Genomic DNA, 21,648 nt, shown 5'->3' with positions numbered 1-21,648 from the left:
CCACGCGCCACAGTTTAAAAGAAAAAGAAATATCTAGGAGCGTCTGATTCTTCATTGTCGACACGAAGTCTTGACCAGTACCTCGGAGTAGGTATGTGCCATAATTTTGAGGAAACAAACAAACATTGTCGACACTTGCAGCGTCTTGCTCCAGCGCAAAGACGTAACAACTGTGACAGTTAGTTCACGCTTGCCCTGTGCATGCCTGTGCGTTCTTTTCGGGCGTCCTTCTTTGTACTTCAGCGGCGCACTGCATGTATCGAGTTACTTGTCGTTCTTCGCGTGACATTGCAATTTCTTGCTACCACATTCACTGCTGCGCCCTTGCGGCGAAACTGTGACTTTTTTCTGTCTGTTTTAATTTTCACTTTGGTCGGCGCAGTGCCTCGCGTTTTTTCTCCCTTCACCTTCTACTGCCTTATTCATGACCTAAACCCAAACGATAGTCTGACCGTTGCTCGTTAAGCAATTTCATGTATTCTGTGTTTCATTTTTAATCTAAATTTCAAGATTTGTTTAGTCTCATAGGTATTCACCTTAAGCAACCTGCCGCCCGGTTCTTGGCCCATACCCCTCTGTGGGTGAGCACCATCAGGAATAGGACATCGTCATCATCATCATGCGCTCTTACCAGGTGCGTGCCTTAGTTCAGTGGAATCAGCATCATCGAGAATCAGGCACGCTGCTCGCGCTCACTCGGCAAGCTCAACAGCGGTGGTCACGGACGCTTCCAAAGGACCGCCTCGAGTTTTCGCGCCCCGCTCTCACCGAACCTCCCGTACGACAACGACATGGCGACCCCAGATCCGGGTGCTTCCTCACGCAGGCACTCCTTGGCACCACTGGACGAGGGCGGAGTTGCAGCGGCTGTGGCAGTCCCGACGGGAGCGGCTCCCGTCGTTCCGGCGTACGTGCCCCCGGCGCACGTCTACGTAGAGGATGAGGACGAGGTCGAGGAGATGATGAGGCCTCAGAGACAAGTTCTGCAGGTAAGCACGCCTTTCATACCTTTTACTTCTTGGCGTTACCTGCTCTAACAACAAAATTGCGCGTTCACTGATTTAGTGCTACAAATCCTACCACAAGGTATGAACTCTTACGAACGTGAACATAAGAAGAAGTTACAACGTTTGCTTAAATGAGTGTAATGAAATCGTCGTGAGCTAGCGCTGTGTCCGTGCATCTTTCTATGCGTTCCGTTTTATTGCGCTGTTTTGTCTTTACAAAGTGGAACAGTTAGATTAACTAATTACCGTTAGCGTTTCAAACAGTGAAAACGGGAGTAATTACGCGGTAAACGTTCTACACGTAATAGATGCCGTTCGGTGCCCCGCCACGGTGGTCTAGTGGTTATGGCGCTTGACTGCTGACCCGAAGGTCGCGGGATCGAATCCCGGCCGTGGCGGCTGCATTTTCGATGGAGGCGAAAATGTTTGAGGCTCGTGTACTTAGATTTAGGTGCACGTTAAAGAACCCCAGGTGGTCGAAATTTCCGGAGCCCTCCACTACGGCGTCTCTCATAATCAAATCGTGGTTTTGGGACGTTAAACCCCAGATATCATCATCATCATAGATGCCGTTCGGTGCTTGTCCTATGTACTTCTTGTTTCGTTCGTTCTTTTGTCAGCGCCGTCAAATGTATTCACAAAAGCGGCGCGACAAAATATTCTGCATCTGAATCCGTGACTACGCCGTCACCGGCCATTTAAGCAAGTCAGAACTAAGCAGTACGGCTAGATGACAACTGAATTAGAGTGCACGCTAGCTGCCTGTGTCAATTGAAATGTACATGAACTTTATTCATTTGATAACTATTTGCTTATCCATCTTTGTTGAAACCTCCCACCTGCATCTTTGTTGCTTTGGCACGGCTCTGCTCGAGGAAGCGTCTGCGTTCAGTTCTTCTACGATGCATGACCACCTTACATTCCTGCGCTAAAAATTATCTTGTATAGAGCATCTGTTTAATGGATGACTATCCGGTGAAGACGTACTCTTCTTTCTAAGACGCGTCACGCATAAGCTGTTTCTCTGTGTCGTGAATGACGTCATGATCTCTGCGACCGTCATGTATTGTTCGTGATCAAAAAGCTACCGTCGACTCTCAGCAATCAACTACAAAGGTTGAATGGTGCGGGCTTCCCTCACATGATCATGCGCACGGTAGCCCAGAAGATCTTGAAGTGCGCAGAATCAGATTGGGGTGCACAGGAAAAAGAAAATGGAAGGCGCACGCACTTAAGAACGCTGCTATTGCCTACGCGCAGAAAATGTCCCACGGGTTAAAAAATGTGTCCAATGTAATAGTGTTTATTTCGGCTCCAATTAAACTGACCAAAGTATGTTGCAAGATAGACAAGAAGATAGCAGCCAAAGCCGAGTGCCTACAAAAAAAAGAGGTGTCATGTTACAGTTTACTAGAACAGGGGAGTGCTCGGAACGACGGCAGTACCAATTTACAAAAACTGAAGCCCAAAGGGTGTCAAGACGCTTCTGGCGCTGCGATCGGTAGCCGGCGATGTGTCGCCGTTTAAGATTTGGGCGCGGCTCTGCCAAAGTGGTGCAGGGGTCGAATGCCTGCTTCCCACTCAAGAGGCTCGGGTTCGAATCGCAGCTGTAGATGGTGGGTTTTCATTTTAGTGTCACTTCTTATAGCTGCATTGGTTTTCCTTTGTTTCTTAAAACTATCATCAGTTACTACCTATTTCTACAAAAAGTAACATAATATGTGAAGTCTCGTTTCGAGTCTCGTATTTGCTAAAATGTCGGAGATCTTACTTTACGTTTTTAAAGGGACACTAAAGGCAAATAACAATTTACATCAGAGTGAAAGCTACTTCTAAAACGGTAATATTATCAACAGCAGTGCCCTACTTACCGAGAAATTAAGCTAAATGTATCACATGATGAGCGCCACGAGTGGGACATTTTCGAAGCGATCCCGATGACGTATGAGAGTCTGCCTAAAATAAATCACTAGTAATCAAACTAGCAGCAATAAAACAAGAACCTTCCGTGCATCAAAATGCGTAATAGAATGCTGTTTGTTCGTTTTCATTTGATTCATGGAAAAAAGAACCTCTGTGGCGGTCACCGAACTGCGCATCGCCCGGCGCCCAGCTTTGTTCATGCGGTCACGTCTCAGTGCTAGTTTCGGGATAGCGTACTGCCGCGTGTGTTGTGCGCGCTCGTTAAAGTCGCTCTGACAGAAAGTTCGACAAAATGCTGCATGCAACGACGCCGGCACTACGAGCCCTCAGCAGCATACCGCGTTCACCGGGGCTCAAGTCGCTGAATTGGAGCCCAGCGTCGCGAGCCGATGTCTCGTTGTCAAGTTTTCCGTCCACGTCCATTGCGGCGATGCGGCAAGCTTCGATGGCTTCGTTGGCCGTTTTTGCTGCTGTGGGTCCCGCTACTTTCGCTCTGCTGCTACTAGTGTCGGCGGCCGCGCAGTAAAGGCGGGCAACGTTGGGCACGACAGCAGTGACGTATGAAAGTCGGATTTCAGGCGGGTGATTTGAAGTGCGCTAACGCGATGCGGACCACTAAAACGTGATTTTATTTCAAAAGAAGCACTTACTTCGCATAAACGTAGCACTACGAGGTTTCTGGACCGCTATTTCAACAATCAACGTGGACTTAATAGTTGCCTTTAGTGTCCCTTTAATGAATGCCGTGCCGTGACGCTGCAGATAATTGCGCTCACTGTCAAATTTCTTCTATTTCACTCCACATTTCATGCTACATTGTCTAACAATACGTAGCAAGCGAAGCCAGTTTTATAAAACAATGGAAAGCCAATACAGGTATAACAATTGACACAGAAAATAGACAGTTTTGCCGTAACGGGGAAGCAATGAATGCGATAGCAACAAATTGGAATGTAACGCGAAGAACGGAAAGCAGCTCGAAATTTCCAGCGCGTCGCTCAGGCGCAAAAGACTCACGACATTAAAGCGCGCTGCTCAAACATAAACAAGAACGCACGAAACGAACGCACAGATATACACAGGACGATCGTGAACTAACAACTGTCGCAGTTGTTACTTCTATCTGTTTGAAAAGCGCTGTTCTTTCGAAAACGCGGCCGCTGCAGCTAGTGAAGTGACCTTCGTACGCTCTAACTTCAGCGCGGACATCGCGGCGAAAGCACAAGACATACAAACCACCCACCTCACGAGATAAGCGCGCGCGCGGGCGACCACGCCCTGTAGGGCTAAGGGTGCCTGGCGAGGCGGGAGACGGTAAGCGCAAGCGCACCGCACGAGCGTGGGGACGACCTTTAAAGCGCGCCCCTCGCGCCCTTCGCGCCATCTCTCTGGTGACCAAGAAAGCACGCTGAAGTAAATGGCGTATATAAATAGCTCACCATTAGCATGCTGAAAGACCTACGGCTTCTGGCCTATCCGTCTAACGCCGCTCGCTGCGGAGCAAGAGGTCGCCCGTTCGATACCGCGTTTCGTGTGCCAAAGTGGCCGTTGCATAAACACTCGCTTGCAGGAGCACGGCGGAGTGGTAGCAGCAGAGGAAGGTGCACACTTGGCGCATCACTGCAGCACGTGCGGCTGCTTACCTTTTTTCATTGTTGAAACCATCTTATCCAGTGATCGCGGCAAAACCACTCGTAAATTAATTGAAGTGTTTCATATTAAGAGATGCGGGGATTATGTGCAGCCACTCGTCCATTACCTTAAAGGGCCCCTCACCAGGTGGCATAAGTAATTTTAGTTAGACATTGGAAGTCGTTGCGAGCCCAACAAAGAGCATTATGCCGCAAGAATGTTTCTAATCGGTCAGTTAGAAGCTGAGAAGAACAGTAATTTGTAGCAGCACGAAACCATGATGCGAGTAGGCGAGCTGCAAACCCTTGCCGATCGCCCCATGTAGCCTTCGCAAGCCAAATCCCTTCCATGACCTCTTCGGCACGCGAACAGGAGGATCACATAACGCATACGCATGAACACGTCATGCGCACACAGTGTCACGAGCGCATGACGTGCCCGAACCAGCCCGAGCCCCCGAGACGCCAGCGGTGTTGTGGCGGCGTTCTTTGCGCTTCATCTCTACAAGTTAGGCCGAATGAGCGCTCGCCGATCGGTTGGCTTTCAACCTATTATGGCTCATTCAGACTGGGGAATCCGCCGGCCACAGCGGCCGGAATTCTCGTGCCGCCAAAATTCCGCATTGTTCACACTACTTACCAACCACACCGCCGAAATTTGGGCGCCTAGTTGTCATCGTTCCTTCGCGCGGTGAACGCTGGCATCGACGCGCTCTGCGTTGTGTTCGCGTTTCGTTATGGCGAAGCGCATAAACAGGGGCAGGCTGGTCGAACTGCTGGGCCTTCCGGAAAGCAACTTTCTGGCGATGTCTGGCAAGGAGAAACATGCATTCGCCGAACAAGAAACGACGCAAGCAGTTGTGGTTGGTTCGCCCTGATTTGCGAGACGCGAGAAGCTTGGTGGAGCCGAGGTAATGCTACCCGTTCTGCGAGATCGCGATGGTGTATTCCAAAGATGCTAATGGCGACAACACTTGGCAGTTGTCGAGAACTACAGGATGATTACGAAAGACTTCGCTGTCGCTACGGGCTTCGACGACTGCGATGTGACAAGCATGCCACCATTTTTCGAATGTTCGACTCGCGTTCAGATTGGTTCGCGGTGAGGGAATCCGGCGGCAGCTGCCGCAAAAATCGGTCCTCGACCGATCGGCGCGGAAAGCGCTTTTCCGGCGGATCTCTCTGCCGCCGAAGCTGATTCCGCGCGCTCGCGGCGCCGTATGTCTCAGTGTGAACGCGCCATTACTGAGCACGAAAGCTGCGACATTTGTACAGACGTGAGACGCGGTGTGCCGCATGAACATCTAGTTAGACGCGGGAGGATAAATGAGCCTAATGAGCGCTAGAACGCGGTAGATACAAAAAGTGGCATCTGCACGATGCGCAAAGCGCGAGAGCACGAACGCGTGCGAAACAGATGTAGATTAGTCTCGAATCTCGCTGCGATTCGCACTAAAAATTAAAAACAAATCACAGCCCATCCACGGGGTGAATGATGATGAGTGGGGCGAAGCTCCGGAGGGCATCATCGGTAAACAGTGAAGCTCTTCCTTGAAATGCACATAAAGCGTCCCAAAACCAAACATCTTGCACAAGATGTTTGGTTTTGGGACGCTTTACACATCTTACTGCACATAAAGCGTCCCAAAACCAAACATCTTGCTCAAGGTGTGCTTTGCGTTTTACGTAGAAATAATTTCTTTGTCATGTACATTAGGATGAAAAGTTTAAAGCTCACTAGAGTATATCGCCCGCACAGTATGTCTTTTAGTGTGAATAAATCAAGGAACACTACGATGTCTTGTAAATTATATTATCTAGTGAATTGCTCATCTAGTGAGCAATTCATTAAACTAGAGCTGGCTACACACTACTACTACTACAGAGGAGGGAACGACCCACACCCTAAGGAGCTTAGCCCCTAAAAAGAAAACGCACACATTCGGTTTGTGTGTTTTATTGTCGCTCTCAAGTTTTATTCATTCATACAAGCAACAAATTACACTAACTACACGTCGTGTCATATAATTATCGCAGTGTCACGTGCTACTGTTGGCGACGTTAGAGCAGAGTCGTCTACGTAGAGGAGCGACGTCACAGCACTATTATCTAAGTAGGGCCATTCCACCGTGTATATCATCCCCTCATTCTCTGGGCGCGCAGGCGCGAGAAGAAGGGAAACGAGCGTTCAGCCTGAAATTTGACTCCCTTATACCCTTGTTACACAGGCAAGTTAACCGCAGTTACGACCAACCACGGTTAACCGCGTTGAACCACGGTTAGCGCCAACCACGGTTCGCCGATGTTACACGGCGCACAAGCGACCTCGGTTAAAGCGGACTTGCTCTGGCGTGAATGGCTCTGCGTCTGGCGGCAGTCCGGCGTTCAGCACGGCTGTTATTGCCGCGTCCACTTTCGCGTTCCTTGAGGTGCTCCGCAGATGACGCTGATGGTTTTCCCAAAGCCTAATCAGTCTTTCTGTGGTTCGTGCAGTCCCATTCGTTTTTCACGAACGCTCGCGGCGTACACACGTCCTCTATGGAGGCCGCCATTTTCTCGGTTAGCCGCCAAACCGAGGTCGCCAAGCTCGGTTTCGTACAACCGCGGTTAGCGGCATAACCGCGGTTTCGCATACCGTGTAACATAAGAGAACCGCGGTTACGCGTAACCGCGGTTACACTAACCGAGGTTTAGGCTGTCCGTGTAACAAGGGTATTACCCGGCGTGTAGCGTTGCAAACTTTGGCAGACGTAATCGTGAACGCCCTGTGCATGCATTGCGCTCGTCCGCTCAAAACTGTCAAACCTGGTGAGGGGTCCTTTAACAAAGGACTACTCTTATTTCATCAACACGCGGCGCTTTAATGCTCCCCCCCCCTTTTTTTTTCTTCGTTTTGACGCATGTGCCTGGACCAGAATTTTGTGTCATGATTTACATGCCACGCTCATGGTGCATTCGCGGCCGTTTCGCTGGCTCTATATACACCAAAATTGGTATTGCACGACGCGACTGTATGACGAACGTAAATTAGAGGTGGTAACATGAAAAATATGACACGCGTGTCATGCACCACATAATTTACATGCCACGCTCATGACACACTCGCGCCCGTATCGATAGGTTGATATACACCAAAATTGGTATTGCGCGATGTGACTGTATGAAGAACATGAACAACAAGTGGTAACATGAAAACCATGACATCCATGTCATGATTTACATGCCACGCTCATGGTGGACTAGCGGCCATTTCGCTCGTTTGATATACACAAAAATAGTGTTGTGCGATGTGCCCCTATGACAAACATAAATTACAGGTCCTAACATGCGACTTATGTTACGCATGTCTTGTACGGTATGATTTACATGACACTGTTATGGTGCGCTTCCGGCCGTTTAGAAAACTGGATATATACCAAACTTGGTATGGCATGACAGGAGTGCGTGATCAACATAATTGACCGGTCATGCAGTGTATATACCAGAATATGCGTTTCATTGGCATGGTATATACCACATTGCGCATGCACGCGTGCATGGCAAACATGCGATATATGGTGAACTAGATGCCATGTCATTAATGATTTCATTTGGCTCAAAAATAAACAAAGCAATGTATGCAGCAATTTGCTGGCTGCTTCGCATTACATCGATTCCCACAGTGCGTGGGATCTGCCGGATTTTGTTCTTTCCTAAATAAACTTCCTATTGTGAGTGTGCGCCTCTTTTTTCGTTTTTTTCCCATTGTCCCTGTTTCTTAGTGCGTCTCATTTTTAGCATTAAGGTGATCGTACACATATTATTGGAGGTAAAAGTAAAGGTAATAATGAAATGATTCCCCGTAAAAAAAATTCAGTTACAATTACGATAGGCCTTCGCAAGAAAGGCATTCTCAATTCGCGATATGTGAACCGCAAGGTCTTCTCGGCGACGGCGCTTCGCATCTGCTTCGCCGTCGCGCGGCTGTTGATTCTTGCGTCCGCGGCTGTGAGCCTCTGCTTGGGAAGTGCATTCAGCAGCAGCAGACGAAACACTTCTGGCGGTTTCGTCGCTCATTTTTACAAAGAAAACAAGAACATGTATACATGTGGCTAAAATTTTTCTTGCGGCGGCGGTGGCAGCGCTCCCTCGTCGCAGCCTATTCGCTGTCGTTGTCTTTCATCATCCACTGCGCTGTATTCCTTCCGTCACTACTATCTTTCTCACGCTTTCGCTGAACCTTCCTCCGCGCTTTACTGCTGTTGCCGGCTTCGCCATTACTGTTATCCAACCCGAGCTACGCTCTTCGTTCGCTCTCTTTCATCCTCGCTTGTGCGAATTGTTTTCTCGGTTGAAGTGGATGACGCGAAAAGCACGAATGGGCGCAATCAGAACCACCCCTCTCCCAAGAAACATGCACCCGGAGCACAATGTTAGCAGGAGAAAGGCGAGAGCGAAAGCTTTATTGAAAGAAATTGAACAGGTAGGTCAAGAGGCAGCCCTCGTAGACGCCGCCTGGGTCAAAGGCAAAGAGGCCTACACGGCCGTGGTGGTCGACAGCCAGGGCGAGATACGGGACGCCGTCACCCTGTTCACTAAGGAATCAACGGTGGCGGAGCAAGCCGCGATTGCTTTAGCTATCAGGAACAGAAAATGGTCTTACATTTATAGCGATTCCAAATCAGCAATTAAGAGCTTTGACAAGGGCTATGTCGCTGGGACTGCTGTTAAACTTATCGGCAATGTAGAACCTATAGAAACTGAAATCCGATGGTTTCCTGCACATATGGGACAAGTGGATGAGGCTCGGGTCAACCTCAACGAGGTGACGAATGATCTGGCACGAGGACTCGCTTGCCGTGCCGGTCAGAACCGAACCGACGCCCACTACCATTCCGGGGATCATAAAGATAATTTACTAACCTACAACGAGATCACTAAATACTACTACTTGGGGCGTAGACAATTCCCACTGCCACACGTAAAGTTGAACAGGGCTCAGGCAGTCACACTACGTTTACTGCAAACTGGGACGTACCCCACTCCGTATTTTGTAAAAAAAATTCACCCTGAAAGTGAAATTAGAAAAGAATGTGACGCATGCGGTGGCATCATTGAAATCAGACACATGCTGACGGGCTGTCCCGCGACTCTCGCCAACCCCAAAGAAAAATGGCTTCACTGGCAGAAGATGATCTCCAGCCGTTCATATGAAGATCAACTACGGGCTGTCCAGAGGGTTCACGAAGGTGCCCTAAGGCTCGGCCTAACGGTGCCGACGTGGACGCGGCCCGCCTCGGTCTGAAAAGACCGGGCTTCAGGACTCTTAGTAAAGTTTTGTGAATGAATGAATGAATCAGAATAGGGTGTCGGCTCTTCAAATACGTGACATTTTGTCCCATCAAAGGATGTATGCTTAGTAAATTCATGCCATAGTCTCCTGCTGTGTGGCCACACTCTAAAAAAAGAAAGCGTACCTGTTACTTTTCGTGTTCGTGCCTGACTTTCCAGATGTGTGACTATGTTTACAAATACACGTTAACTCTCCTTCGAGACGATTATAATCTCTTCAGAGAGTCGTGGAAGGCGCAACTCTCCAAAAGAGAGTTAACGTATATCCCTAAAGAGAGTTCTACGTGTAGAGAGTCGGGACTTACCCGAAAGAGTAACAGGTACTTTTTTTTCGTACACTCTTAGCTACACTGGCCGAGCCGGAGTGGTTTCGCGTGCCCGTACAAGAGCCGTGCTACGCATGCGCGAGGAGCAGTGATGTCACACAGCTGGCGCACCGGAACGCTGGAACACTCTAACGCTATGAGCCCGTGGCTGCGGGCGGGCTAATCACGTCCCTGTCGTGTGTGCAGCGTCGACTGACCGAGTGCCTCCACTGCGGCCACTGAATGATCGCGCAAACTGCGCCACGGGCGATAGCGTCCCTCTCCGTCGGGCAAGGTCTGTGATGTCACGGAGGGAGTGCGCAGGTCTTCTCTTGTCTAGGTTGCGTTGATCAGGCACGAGACGCTGCCATAGAGACGTCAGTGCGTTACTACACTGACCACAGGTCTTTGCGGCAATAAAGAAATGGTGTTGAGCAAAAAATAATTATACCTGTGTCACATAATGCGTACACCATGTGTGTGTCATTGGAGCAGCAGTAGGCATGATAATCAAGCTAATCCTAGACAACCAGGAGAGCTAAGAATATACAGCAGAACCTTAGCTCACGCTACGTATATCCCGGCATAGCGTAGCTAAGCCACTTTAAAATTTTTTCTTACAGCGTATACTAACAAAATTGCACCATACCCGCTGAAGGGGACCATCAGGCGATGCGAAGCAGCGTTTCGGCATGTCGAGCCCGCGCTTCATCGTTAGCACTTTCCCGCCGACGTCGCCGTTTGCGTTGGGCTTCCCTAGCCCGGAGCTCGGGGTCCGCTTGCCGACGTTTACGTTGCGCTTCGACGCGTCCAGCCTTCCGCTGCTCCACCCGCTGCTCTGCGATCTCGGCAGGCGTTAAGGTATTACTGCAACTGGCGCCTACGTTGACGTTTGAACTCATGACACCCGCACAGCCGGCGCAGTGACTGAGCGTGTGAACGACCTAACGCGAGCCTTTTATCTAAACGAGGAGGGGGAAAGGAGGATATGGGAGGGGGAGTGGAGATGTGGAGAGAAGGAGATGGGAGAGGGAGCGGAGAGGGGAGTGGAGAGTGGGAAGGGGGCGGAGAGGTGTGTGGAGAGGGAGATTGCGCATGCGCAGTAAGGGTGGTCACGCCGTACACCACCACCGCATTGAACTCCGCCATAAGCTGCTTTGCATCTAAAATGAGCCAGACATAGAGGTTGGTGATGCGCATCGAAACCACGCCTCATTTCGCTTTCTGCTCGGCTTCGCTCCTGACTCGCGCCGCCCCGACGTAGTGGCATAGATATTTTTACGCTTGTAAATGGACAGCTGCACTCGTTCGTTTCAGCATTGACGGAAGCATTCGGTGTAAGCAAAGTTGCTGCTGCCTCATTTTCTGATACCACAGCTACACTTACCCATCAAGTTGTTCTGGTTCAACTGCACTTCGCCATCAAGGTATTCTGGTTCACAAATATTTGCCAGTTACGTCGGCAAGTAGAATGCAGATGCGTTTCGCTACTAGATCGTATTCTCGGTCATGTTCATTAAATTGCAAAAATATTATTCTAAGTTTGCTACAGAAAAATGGCGCATAGCTTTCACTAGGTCGCGCAAAGCTTGACACAGCAAAGCACTAGCCCGTTACAGATCGTACTCTCGGTTGACCGACACGTGTAGCTTCCAGATGCGCGGCTTGCTCTTCGTGAGTACGCAGCCAGGCTATGAACTATAGAGCGAAGATTTCGCCCGATGTCTGCGTCGGTGGGCGTGGCTTAGCTACTACGCATGTGCGGCTTCGACAGGTGGTGCGGTACCTGGTCGCTAGATGACGCGAGACTTGCTTCCTCTTTTAAATGCGAAGCATTTCTTAGCGAACTTCTGCGACTTTGACCGTATCTATCTATCTATCTATCTATCTATCTATCTATCTATCTATCTATCTAGCCGCCTACGACTTCGTGCTCTCCTGGTCGCTTGGTTAATCGAATGTGCACCAAAATTGGTATGGAGTAACATGACTGTATGACGAACATAAATGACAAGTCATAACATGAAAATCATGACACGAATGTCATGTACAGCATGATTTACATGCTACGCTCATGCTGCGCTGGCGGCCGTTTCGCTAGCTTTATATACACCAAAATTGGCATCTTGCGATGTGACCGTGTGACGAATATAAATAACACGAGTTATCATGAAAATCATGACACGCATGTCATGTACAGCATGACTTACGCGTGACGCTCATGGGGCGCTGGCGGCCGTTTCGCTAGATTGATATGCACCGAAATTGGTATCTTGCGACGTGACCGTCTGACGAACATAAATAACATGAGTTATCATGAAAATCATGACACGCATGTCATGTACAGCATGACTTAAGTGCCACGCTCATGGTGCGCTGGCAGCCGTTTCGCTAGCTTGATATACACCAATATTGGTCTCTTCCGACGTGACCGTGTGACGAACATAAATAACACGAGTTATCATGAAAATCATGACACGCATGTCATGTACAGCATGACTTACGCGTGACGCTCATTGGGCGCTGGCGGCCGTTTCGGTAGATTGATATGCACCGAAATTGGTATCTTGCGACGTGACCGTCTGACGAACATAAATAACATGAGTTATCATGAAAATCATGACACGCATGTCATGTACAGCATGACTTAAGTGCCACGCTCATGGTGCGCTGGCAGCCGTTTCGCTAGCTTGATATACACCAATATTGGTCTCTTCCGACGTGACCGTGTGACGAACATAAATAACACGAGTTATCATGAAAATCATGACACGCATGTCATGTACAGCATGACTTACGTGCCACGCTCATGGTGCGCTGGCGGCCGTTTCGCTAGCTTGATATACACCAATATTGGTCTCTTCCGACGTGACCGTGTGGCGAACATAAATAACACGAGTTATCATGAAAATCATGACACGCATGTCATGTACAGCATGACTTACGTGCCACGCTCATGGGGCGCTGGCGGCCGTTTCGCTAGATTGATATACACCGAAATTGGTATCTTGCGACGTGACCGTGTGACGAACATAAATAACACGAGTTAATATGAAAATCATGACACGCATGTCATGTACAGCATGACTTACGTGCCACGCTCATGGTGCGCTGGCGGCCGTTTCGCTAGCTTTATATACACTAAAATTGGCATCTTGCGATGTGACCGTGTGACGAACATAAATAACACGAGTTATCATGAAAATCATGACACGCATGTCATGTACAGCATGACTTACGTGCGACGCTCATGGGGCGCTGGCGGCCGTTTCGCTAGATTGATATGCACCGAAATTGGTATCTTGCGACGTGACCGTGTGACGAACATAAATAACACGAGTTATCATGAAAATCATGACACGCATGTCATGTACAGCATGACTTACGCGTGACGCTCATGGGTCGCTGGCGGCCGTTTCGCTAGATTGATATGCACCGAAATTGGTATCTTGCGACGTGACCGTGTGACGAACATAAATAACATGTGTTATCATGAAAATCATGACACGCATGTCATGTACAGCATGACTTAAGTGCCACGCTCATGGTGCGCTGGCAGCCGTTTCGCTAGCTTTATATACACCAAAATTGGCATCTTGCGATGTGACCGTGTGACGAATATAAATAACACGAGTTATCATGAAAATCATGACACGCATGTCATGTACAGCATGACTTACGTGCGACGCTCATGGGGCGCTGGCGGCCGTTTCGCTAGATTGATATGCACCGAAATTGGTATCTTGCGACGTGACCGTGTGACGAACATAAATAACACGAGTTATCATGAAAATCATGACACGCATGTCATGTACAGCATGACTTACGCGTGACGCTCATGGGGCGCTGGCGGCCGTTTCGCTAGATTGATATGCACCGAAATTGGTATCTTGCGACGTGACCGTGTGACGAACATAAATAACATGAGTTATCATGAAAATCATGACACGCATGTCATGTACAGCATGACTTAAGTGCCACGCTCATGGTGCGCTGGCAGCCGTTTCGCTAGCTTGATATACACCAATATTGGTCTCTTCCGACGTGACCGTGTGGCGAACATAAATAACACGAGTTATCATGAAAATCATGACACGCATGTCATGTACAGCATGACTTACGTGCCACGCTCATGGGGCGCTGGCGGCCGTTTCGCTAGATTGATATACACCAAAATTGGTATCTTGTGACGTGACCGTGTGACGAACATAAATAACACGAGTTAATATGAAAATCATGACACGCATGTCATGTACAGCATGACTTACGTGCCACGCTCATGGTGCGCTGGCGGCCGTTTCGCTAGCTTTATATACACTAAAATTGGCATCTTGCGATGTGACCGTGTGACGAACATAAATAACACGAGTTTTCATGAAAATCATGACACGCATGTCATGTACAGCATGACTTACGTGCGACGCTCATGGGGCGCTGGCGGCCGTTACGCTAGATTGATATGCACCGAAATTGGTATCTTGCGACGTGACCGTGTGACGAACGTAAATAACACGAGTTATCATGAAAATGATGACACGCATGTCATGTACAGCATGACTTACGTGCCACGCTCATGGGGCGCTGGCGACCGTTTCGCTAGATTGATATACACCAAAATTGGTATCTTGCGACGTGACCGTGTGACGAACATAAATAACACGAGTTAACATGAAAGTCATGACACGCATGTCATGTACAGCATGACTTACGTGCCACGCTCATGGTGCCCTGGCGGCCGTTTCTCTAGGTTGATCGACCCCCAAGTTGGTATTGCGCGACGTTACTGTGTGACGAACATAAATAATAGGAGTTAACATCAAAACCATGACACGCATTTTCCTCAATCAGATACAAGACGATGTATGCAGCTCTTTGCTGGCTGCTTCGCATTACATCGATTCCCACAATGCGTGGGATCTGCCGGCTTTTTTTTGTATCTTTTATTCTCTCTCTCTACTTCTTTCGCTTTCGTTGATGTTCTCTCTGTCACTTTCTTTTTCTTTCTGCATTTCTTTCTATTTCCCTCTTTCTGATCCTCGATGTGCTACGCTTTTATGCTTCTCCTGGGTGTGTCCATATAAGATCGAAGACGAGGTCCCGGTCACCATTCTCGATTTTGATGAAATTTATTGTAGATCTAGGCATTACATCTAGAACAATGGTCTCGAAGTTTGTTTCGCGCAAAAAAAAATGTTTGTTCTCCTGAAAAAAAGTATATCAATTGTGGCCGCAAAAAAGACTTTTCCGCCAATTTCGCGATTTCTGATTTTTGAGCGCCCCTAGGGAAAAAAACGGTGCACTTCTTGGTCACAATATGTATTCCTCTCAAAGAACAAGTGAAATACAATCTTATAAGTCTATTATATCTCTTTCTTGTCGAAGCACAAAAATCACAAACTTGGCAAATCGCACAAAATACCCGTATTTCAGGAATTTATTGCTGCAAACAAGTAAAAGTGAGGATAATAAAATCGGTGCATATTAACTTTGATAACTTCGCTCTCTTTTAAAATAGTTTCTGTGGTTTTATCGCGCTTCGTTTTACTCGATAATTGGGCCGAAACGTAAGCGGTTTACCAAAAACGCCGAACTTTGAAAATAGTTTTCTCAAAAAGGCCATTTTTATTTTTTTAAATTGCTCTTATTGACGTCAAGGACGTCATCTACCATTCTGCATAAAAAAACGTTGCAATATTTTGGTTTCTAACAAGTTATAAGGCGTCAAATGTGACCAAGACAGCCTAGCGGCCGCGTCGTTCCCTGTGTGCTGAAACTCGGACATACATTGTCCAAAATACTTGTACGTCACATAATCACATATCAGCAGCTCCACACCAACAAATGCGCGGCCAGGTGGCATGGTTCAGCAAGCTTTGTCTTGCGATAAGCCGCTTGACAAACCCGCAGCAGCGGCCGCTCGGTGCTGCGGGCGCTCACATTACATGAGTGCCGCTTCGCCAGCGGATGAGCTTCGCATGGGCGCCAAACTATGCTCAGAGGACGAAAGAGAGAAGGAATGCATAACTTTTAATTGCCAACAAATGTGATAATATGCAAAGAAACTCTGCCGGCAACTGTCGCAGTGAGCACCTTCAATACAGCACGCATGTATTTTTTCCCCTGCTGTTATGCCCGCAGCCGCTAAATAACGTGATAAACGCTCGTATTGCGTTGAATATTATATCTGCACACGCACGACAATACAGTATTGTAAAAGCGGTGCTTTAATGAAGCAAAGAACCTGGACACACTTCTTTTCACAGCCGGTTGACACAAGTGTTGCACGAGATGGAGAACAACTGCACTTGGAGTTGTTGGGCCATCGGAAGCACGCATGACAGCTTTCTTTAGATGTCAATGGCTTGCTTTTGTGTCATATATTGCTGATAGAGTGAACCTAATTATCTGTAGACCACCAGAAGAGAGGAAGCAACACGAGCGCACTACTGGAGGCGCTCACTGCGAAAGTTGCCGGCAGAGTTTTCGTTGCATATTATAACATTTGTTGGCACTTAGCAGCCTTTAACTTTTATAGTGATGCATTCCTTCTCTCGTTCGTCCTCTCAGTGTATATTGGCGCGCAAGCAAAGCTCATCCGCTGTCGAAGCGGCACTCATGTAATGTGAGCGCCCGCAGCATCGAGCGGCCGCTGCTGCGTGTTTGTCAAGCAACTGATCACAAGACAAAGCTTGCTGAACCATGACACCTGCCCGCGCATTTGTTGGTGTGGAGCTGCTGATTTGTGATTATGTCACGTACAAGTATTTTTAGCAACTTATATCCGAGTTTCAGACCATAACGAACGACGCGGCCGCCAGGATGACTTGGTCACACTTCACGCCTTCTAACTTCGTAGCAACCAAAATAATGCAACGTTTTTTGCGCAGATTGGTAGATGACGTCCTTGACTTCAATCAGAACGATTTTTAAAAAAAAATAATAATTGCCTTTTTTGTGAGAACTATTTTCAAATTTCGGCGTTTTTGGTAAACCGCTTACGTTTCAGCCCAATTATCGAGTAAAACGAAGCGCGATAAAACCACGAAAATATTTTGAAAAAGAGCGAGGGTATCAAAGTTAGTATGGACCCATTTATATTATCCTCACTTTGACTTGTTTGCAGCAATAAATTCCTGAAATACAAATATTTTGTGCGATTTGCCAAGTTTACGATGTTCTTCTTCAAAAGTGCTTCGACAAGCAAGAGAAATATTAGACTTATAAGATTCTATTTCACTTGTTCTTTGAGGGGAATACATATTGTGACAAACAAGTGCACCGTTTTTTGCCTAGGCGCGCTCAAAATTCAGAAATTGCGAAATTGGCGGAAAAGTGTTTTTAGCGGCTGAAATTGATATATTTTTTTTCAGGCGAACAATTTTTTTTTCGCGAAAGTAACTTCGAAACCATTGTTCTGGGTGTAATTCCTAGACCTACAGCAAATTTCATCAAAATCTGGAATGGTGACCGGGACCTTGTGTTCGATCTTATCTGGACACATCATCCTCCTCCTCCTTTCCCTCCTCCTCACGCTTACTTCCCTTTCCCAACCCTTGCTACACTATACTATAAAAGGCTGTGCGATGCTCTGCTAGCGTGCCTAGATAGCCGAGTGGTAAGGACGCTCGCCTTCAGAGGAGGGTATGCGGGTTCGAATCTCGCCGCGTGAACTTTTTTTTTTCTGCAAGAAATTTGCTCTTTCTCTTTCTTTATCTCTCTCTCCTTCTTTCTGTCTCTCTCTCTCTCTGCACACCGCTGCGACCACGCCGTAGCGGTGAGTGGTGGGATCTGCCCAAAGTCTGTGGCACGTACCTCTTCATGATGATGGTAGTTTTCGACCACGGCCACGCACTTTACGCCGAGCAAGAACAGTTTCGCTGTTAAAAATTGGAGGTTTTTGTGAAGCGGGCGGATATTTACATGCGTGGAGCATCATCGTCGTTGAGTTATAACAAAATAGATCTATCTTGCACCTGTATAGCTAGAGATGGCTTAGCTGGAAAAAAGTGGAGGCGACCCTGATCCTTTTTTGGTGTCTGGCAGTAGCGCGTGGTCGACTCCGCCTGATGCAGCAACGATCTCATCTTATCTTTAAGCTGCTCACAAGAAAAGCGTTTACACATTCAATGAGCTCATTCAATCAACATTCAGTAATTACCCTGGCAGTTATTTGGACCTTATCTCAAGTAAACTTATGATCCGATATTATATGATTCCCATGTAATTCGTACGTTGAATCAGAGTCATCGATTTCCTACCAGCTTCGTACTTTAAAGCACGTTTTCTTAGTATCCGCAAAACCGGAAGTGAGTGCTTGGAATACAAACAATGCGGTCACTCGTTGGTCGTGCCACTAAAAAACGGAACGTTAATGTTATCACGCCCATAACTCCAGGTCTGGCCATGTCACACAGCAAAAAAAGAGTAGAAAAGATCGGCGATTTGGCGGCAACTTACGTTGAGGTGTATACTACACGAGTCAGCTACTTGCACGACCCCTGGGATTAACGCTAACTTAGACTCCTCTCAAAAACAGAGATCTTCGAATTATATTGTATGTAAATCAAAAATATTTGTGCGTTCCTCAAACGCATGGAATATTTTGATACATTTAATAAGCGACGCGCGCGTTATCTCTAATAAATACATGTCTAGCGCAAACTTTAGTATCACAGAAGGATATACTGTTGGGCGAGTTGGTAATTCATTCTGGAAACAAACAGCGCGAAAAAACGCGGCACTAGTAGAAGAAAGCAACAGGGCAAGCACATTCCTGTTGCTATTAGTATATCGTGATAATGTTGGCCTCATGCTGCGCCCAATGTGGCCATTTACCGTAAGACAATACAACATCGACGGTGCAGGCGTTCCCGTGAGTGCTTGTGTGGTATACATTATTTTCATTAATGTAACAATCACGAAGCGGACGCCTGAGATCTTGGTAAACCTACAAAATACGCGCTCGCTGTATTAGCTCGAGATAACCACTCGTTTATTAAAAAGGAATGCGTGCTTCTCTCATTTCTTCTGTAGCCGGTTGGTGGTGGTGCCTCCAGCGGACCCAGTACGCTCTGCATAATATGCACGATGATGATAAGCATGATTGTGGCTTCGGCGGCGACCTTCTACATTATCAACAAGAACAGGACGCTCCTGGAGGCCACTACTCTCACCACACCGTCGACACCGAAGCCGCACGTGGTGTTCCCCACGAAGAACGACACGGGCCTAGACGGGGGCGATCTCCATGGCGCCGAAGAAGACCACGTCATGAGCGATGACGGAGAGTCCACGGTCGCGCAAGACACGTGACTGCCAGTCACCTTGAATGCAGTATTGGCGATTAGCATTGTCGTTTTTTTGTGTAGTTATCGCCAAATGAATTAAGACAATATCAATTAAGACTTTGTCTTTATTTAAGTACCTATAATTTCATTATAATTGCACTGTTCTTAGGAAATATATGTGTAGTTATCGCGAAATGAATTAAGACCATGCCAATTAAAATTTGTGGTTATTTAAATACTCTCATTGCATTTTATTGTACAGTTCTTAAAACAAATATTTCAAGTCGTCTATGATAGCTACAGTAAAGGCATGTGCTTGCGCTCGCTCAATAGAAGTTAGCAAGGTATTAATAATTGTTGGAGTCAAACGTCCCAAAGCCGCGATATCATTTGTGGGACGCCGTAATGGAAGGCCCCGGAAATTTCGACAATATTGGGTTCTTTAACGTGCAAATAAATCTAAGTACGCAGGGCTTAAGCATTTCCGCTCCCACTGAAAACCGGGCAGCCGCGGCTGGTATTCGATCCCACGACCTTCTGGTCAATTCAGCAAGGTACTGAACGCCGCAGAGCAACTTAGTATACCAGTATAGAGGCGCGTTTCGCATGAAAAATGTACGCATTCGCCAAATGTCATTAGGAACTACACTGTACGCTAACTTTCTTACAATCGTGGTACGTGTACACGTGCCACGGTGCCTGGTAAATAGCGCAGATTGCTTAAGAGCAAAAGGTTTTCTAAACTTGCCTGCAAGGCCTGAATTTGCAAAAGCACCTTAAGAAAGTGAGAAAGAGAGAGCCTTCATCTAGCATTAAGAGATTAAAGGAGACCCTGTGGTGCCTTCCGCGAGGTACATGCATATGTTTTAATCTTTCGATCTTATACAGGCAGCAAGAGAATGTTTTCAATGCTGAAGCTCGACATATCGTAAGTATAGCCTGTCGGGTATTGGTGAACGGAACTAACGAACGGGAAGGTTTGTAGATTCAACTTCAGGGCCCCATTTATTGAAAAGCGGTGGTGGTATTTTGGGCACTGTCAAATTCCGCCATTGCTCAACTCTGATTGGCCCGGAAGGCTGCTGCGGCCTCTCTAATTAGCCTAACTAGCATAAAATGCCGCCATTACAAAATTTTAGTGTCCATGGAGAATAGCGCACCAGTTAGTACTGCTAATTTTATTTCTGCCAATGCAACGTTGATTAGGAGGGTGCGAATAGAAGCGATTACCGCTTGACCAGGTCCTCACGCCCTCTATACGCGTCATGGAAAGGCGACGGTGACACACAGATCACATTATACAATAATTGATAACAACAGCCGGCTGAAATTTATCACACATACATATGCAGGTTATGCAGGGATACAAAACAAATTAAATTTTTCACCAGTGCTTTCAGTGAAAGTGCTAATATAAACGGACGAAGAGAAATATTACTTGGTGTGTAAGAAAATGTCCATGTCTTAAAGCACTTCTAAATCGCTGTAAAAATCATTAGGTATGCGCTGAGCTGGGAAATGGGTACGCACATAATTTTAATGTCTGCAAAGTTAGGTTTGCTGAATTGAAACGGCAGGACATAACAAAGCCTTTCTTTGCACTCCATAGTTCCAGTGTGAGGAAGTATCCAATTATGCAAGTATTCTTGAAAAACAACACACAAATGGAAGTCGGAGAAGAATGATATGCTCTGGTTTGAACTAATAACATAACGTATACACAGCCCAAAAAGATAAGGTGGGCGCTTGCGCTTCGCCTTCAATAGTCGAACATGATAGCGAAGTCAGGCACCGTTTGTTTGTCACACTTCGTTTCACGGTAGATACATCAACCACGCCGAAGCGCAAGGAATGCCGGTGCGCGTAAGCGTCGCCGTTTTATACTATTATAGAACGCTTAGTGCAAGTATAAGTGCGAAGTTCCCACTACGCTATTCCTAATTTTGCGAATTATTGAAGAACCCTCTACGTGTTCGTAACACAATACGTCCACCTTCGAAACTGCCGGCTTTGTTGATGCTGTCGCTGACGATGAGAACCAAGTATGCCTGAGCGCTTTGAGTCTTTAAGTGTTTCGTTACCATGAAAAAATTGGCACATTTTGTAAGCTTTAGTAATTCTTTTTATGAATAATATTACATATGCAGTGCAATATGATATATCA

General features: G+C 47.1%; 1 protein-coding gene across 2 annotated transcripts; it reads left to right on the top strand.

The window, feature by feature from the left end:
* The first annotated feature begins 721 nt into the window (after positions 1–721).
* LOC119381382 (uncharacterized) lies at positions 722–19,719 on the top strand. Of its 2 annotated transcripts, none has more exons than XM_037649225.2 (2): positions 722–989; positions 19,231–19,719. In XM_037649225.2, the coding sequence occupies exons 1-2, from the start codon at positions 792–794 to the stop codon at positions 19,507–19,509; spliced, it is 477 nt and encodes a 158-aa protein (XP_037505153.1). In that variant the 5' UTR covers positions 722–791; the 3' UTR covers positions 19,510–19,719. The 2 variants fall into 2 exon arrangements, 1 of the variants encoding a protein (XP_037505153.1); XR_005181424.2 differs by lacking the exon at positions 722–989 and adding an exon at positions 11,480–11,624.
* Positions 19,720–21,648: the final 1,929 nt, after the last annotated feature.

Source organism: Rhipicephalus sanguineus, chromosome 2 (assembly GCF_013339695.2).
Source record: "Rhipicephalus sanguineus isolate Rsan-2018 chromosome 2, BIME_Rsan_1.4, whole genome shotgun sequence".
Classification (NCBI taxonomy): Eukaryota; Metazoa; Arthropoda; class Arachnida; order Ixodida; family Ixodidae; genus Rhipicephalus; species Rhipicephalus sanguineus.
This window is presented reverse-complemented; position numbering and strand designations above follow the sequence as displayed.